At 34.3% G+C, this 3437-nt stretch overlaps 1 protein-coding gene across 1 annotated transcript; it reads right to left on the bottom strand.

Annotated features, from left to right (window-relative positions):
- Positions 1-543: 543 nt before the first annotated feature.
- On the bottom strand, positions 544-2582 carry LOC120183533 (transcription factor MYB93-like). Its single transcript, XM_039188207.1, has 2 exons — positions 2329-2582; positions 544-1204 (listed from the first exon to the last, which is right to left on the bottom strand). The coding sequence occupies exons 1-2, from the start codon at positions 2580-2582 to the stop codon at positions 544-546; spliced, it is 915 nt and encodes a 304-aa protein (XP_039044138.1).
- Positions 2583-3437: the final 855 nt, after the last annotated feature.

Here is a 3437-nt window from a genome sequence, read left to right as displayed (position 1 = left end):
ATCTTCATTTTAAATTAGTGCTTAACCTTTTAAATGTTCCACATTTATCCTTACACTATGACTATCATTCTAAATTAGTCCTCAAGCTTTTGAACATTTCAATTTCATCCCTAAACTATGACCCTCTTTCTAAATTAATCCCCAAACTTTTTGAACATTCCAATTTCATCTCAAATTGTATGTATATATCGTTAGGCCAAGTTATATTATTATATGTATGAACGAAAATAAAATTTAGGTTAAAATATAGTTGAAAGTAATTATATATTTGGATGAAATTGGGATGAAATTAGAATGTTCAAAAAGTTTGGGGACCAATTTAGAAAAATGGTCATAGTTTGGGGATGAAATTGAAATATTCAAATGTTTGAGAACTAATTTAGAATGATAGTCATAGTTTAGGATAAAATTAGGACATTTAAAAGTTTAGGGACCAATTTAAAATGAGAGTCATATTTTGAGGATATATGATATAATTAACTCTAAAAAAGGAAAAATCAGTTGAGCATTGCATTAACGAGGAGAAAGTTGTATGCTTATTGCTTACTCTATAATATCCCTCCAGTAAGAGTCACTTGCCGTTGCTTCATCACCCCAAGCTTCAAACGTAGTGGAAGGGTTAGAGATATTGTTTACATTCTGGACAACGTTGATGTCGGGTCGCGGTCGACACTCCGGCGATGCCGTAATCCACGTCGGAAGCTGAAGAGTAGTTGAATTTTGAACATTAGCAGCAAACGATGAAGAAGCAAACGGAACATCATTGCTGTTGGAACATGTTTTCGAGTCTAGGATCGGCTTCGGCTGATGTTGAGAAGCCACCAGGTCGATAAAATTCGACTGCAATTCCGTAACCTCGTGTCCGAGGCCGTAGCCGAACGGTTGATTCTCGACGGTCGCGGGATTACTGGCAGTGGTGCCCATGACTTCAATCATGTTGTGCAACAGATGGAGTGTTTTGGCAATCGTTGCAGCAGCATTTGACTGCAACATGAGAGCACTGTTGATGTCTATGGGGTTACAGAAATTCACAGCGGCGAGCAGCTGGAGCTGGCTAGCTAGAATGCTGTGAACGTCGGTCGTCGGTCCATCGGTGACCGGATCGATCCCCATCTGGATAAGCTTCCACTTCAGCCGAGTGCTCCATAGATTTTTAACCTCGTTATCTGCTCTTCCGGGTAGATGACTTGCTATTGTAGACCACCTTCCAAGTTAAATCATATATACCACTTAGAATATCATCTTTGTAAATTCTTTTTCGATTTATTCATCAACTAATTCAAATCAAATTTTACTGACACTCATTCTACTAACCACTCTTCCAATTTAGTTGTTTAGAATTATTTTAACATCACATATGTATTCTAAAACATATTGTTTACAAATGTTTATTCGACAATAAGATATTTATTTGTTGAGTCTCTCGATTATTAAAAGTAACAAAATGATCCTCCGACTATAGGGTGTTGCTTTGTTGAGTCCCTCGACTATTAAAAATTACAAAATGGTCACCCGACTATTTATTATGTTCTCAACTCGTCATTTTTTGTTAAAAAATTAACAGTTGTTTGAGCTAGACGTTAACATGTTGACTGAGATATGATAGTCGTTTGAGAATACGAGATTATATTTTATCATATCTAGTCAACGAGTTAACGTCCAACTCAGACTGCCGTCAATTTTTAACAAAAAAAAGACGAATTTGAAACATAATGAATAGTTAGATGATAATTTTGTAACTTTAAGTAGTCGATGGGAGCAACAAAACAACACACTATAATCGAGGGACTATTTTGTAAATTTTAATAGTCGGAGGACTCAATAAGCAATATCCTATAGTATGGGGACCATTTGTATACTTTACCCAAAAAATTTTAATGATATTACATTCATTAAAATATCATTTATCATTTTCCTTATAACTTTAATTTGTCAATTACTATGTTCTAATTTCTTTTGTTTTTGTATAAGTTTTTGGTGTGGTTTGCATGGAGTGGTTTTTAACACAAGTTTGAGTTGTTGTATGATTTTTAGCTTATATTGGATAATGGTTGTTTTGATACGTTTTTGTTGGTGCAATAATAAAAATTCTGGATATTTTTTTGTTGTTGTCTCGAATGAATCTCGACTCGATTAAATTATAAAAGAATTATTAATGTAAACTTAAAAGAATATTAACAAATAATTAATATTTGATATATTGTATGGTTTTATGCATCGTGGATGAATCAAATAATGATTCATCATCATAAAATTGTAAAAATGGCATAGTATCAGTGCATCAAACATTCATCGTATAAAAACACCTCGAAAGTAAAGAGAGGTTACTTATTGCCAAGTAGTGCATGGAGATCGATAATTGTTTGCTCTTCCTCACCAGAGACGCTGCCTCTCTTGATATCAGGCCGGAGATAATTAGTCCATCGGAGCCGACAACTTTTGCTAGACCGGTTCAGCCCGGCCGAAGTGGCGACGGATTTCCATTTCCCATGCCCGTGTCTCTGGACGTAATCGACGAGGATCCGGTCTTCCTCCGGCGTCCATAACCCTTTTTTCAAACCGGTTTCATCACTGCCCTTCATCCTTGCAAAAACACACGCACAGAATGATCTTCACCTTGTTCAAATAATACAAGGATTTGCATAAGCTTTTGAATCGTATTATGGGGGAAAAAGGAAGTGGCGACCGATAGGAGACGGTTAATTGAGCGTTGGAGATGCGAGTAAATAAGCTTCTTTATATAGTGCTTTTTAATAAATTATCACGTAAATGGGTTGTTCCGGTTTAATCAAGATCTCCTATATAAATTTTTTACAGGGTAAAGTATACAAATGGTCCCCGATTATAGGATAATACTTTATTAAGTCCTCCAACTATTAAAAGTTATAAAATGATCCTCCGACTATAGAGTATTGCTTTACTGAGTCTCTCGATTATTAAAAGTTACAAAATGGTCACCTGACTATTCATTATGTTCCAAACTCGTCATTTTCTATTAAAAATGAATGGTATTTTGAGGTGAATGTTAATATGTTGATTATGATATGATAAAATTTGATCTGAGACTATCAAATAACTATCACATCTCAGTCATCATGTTGACGTCCAAATTAAACAATCATCAATTTTTAACGGAAAATGACGAGTTTAGAACATAATGAACAGTCGGGTGACCATTTTGTAACTTTTAATAGTCAAGGGACTTAACAAAGCAACATTCTATATAGTTAGAGGACTATTTTATAATTTTTAATAGTCAAATGACTTAATAAAGTAGTACCCTATAGCTAGGGGACCATTTGTGTGTTTTACTCATTTTTAAAAAAATAAGAATATTAAATATTTGATGGGAGTATTTTATTTTTTTATTTTTTGTGGTTTTACTCGATTCTATAGAATTGATCTTTGCATGTACCATTAAATGAATAGGGGATGCT

The sequence above is a fragment of the Hibiscus syriacus genome, unplaced genomic scaffold (assembly GCF_006381635.1).
Source record: "Hibiscus syriacus cultivar Baekdansim isolate YM2019G1 unplaced genomic scaffold, ASM638163v2 tig00112789_pilon, whole genome shotgun sequence".
In the NCBI taxonomy this organism is placed as follows: Eukaryota; Viridiplantae; Streptophyta; class Magnoliopsida; order Malvales; family Malvaceae; genus Hibiscus; species Hibiscus syriacus.
The sequence above is the reverse complement of the archived record's forward strand: the minus strand, read 5'-3'. Positions and strand labels throughout refer to the sequence as shown.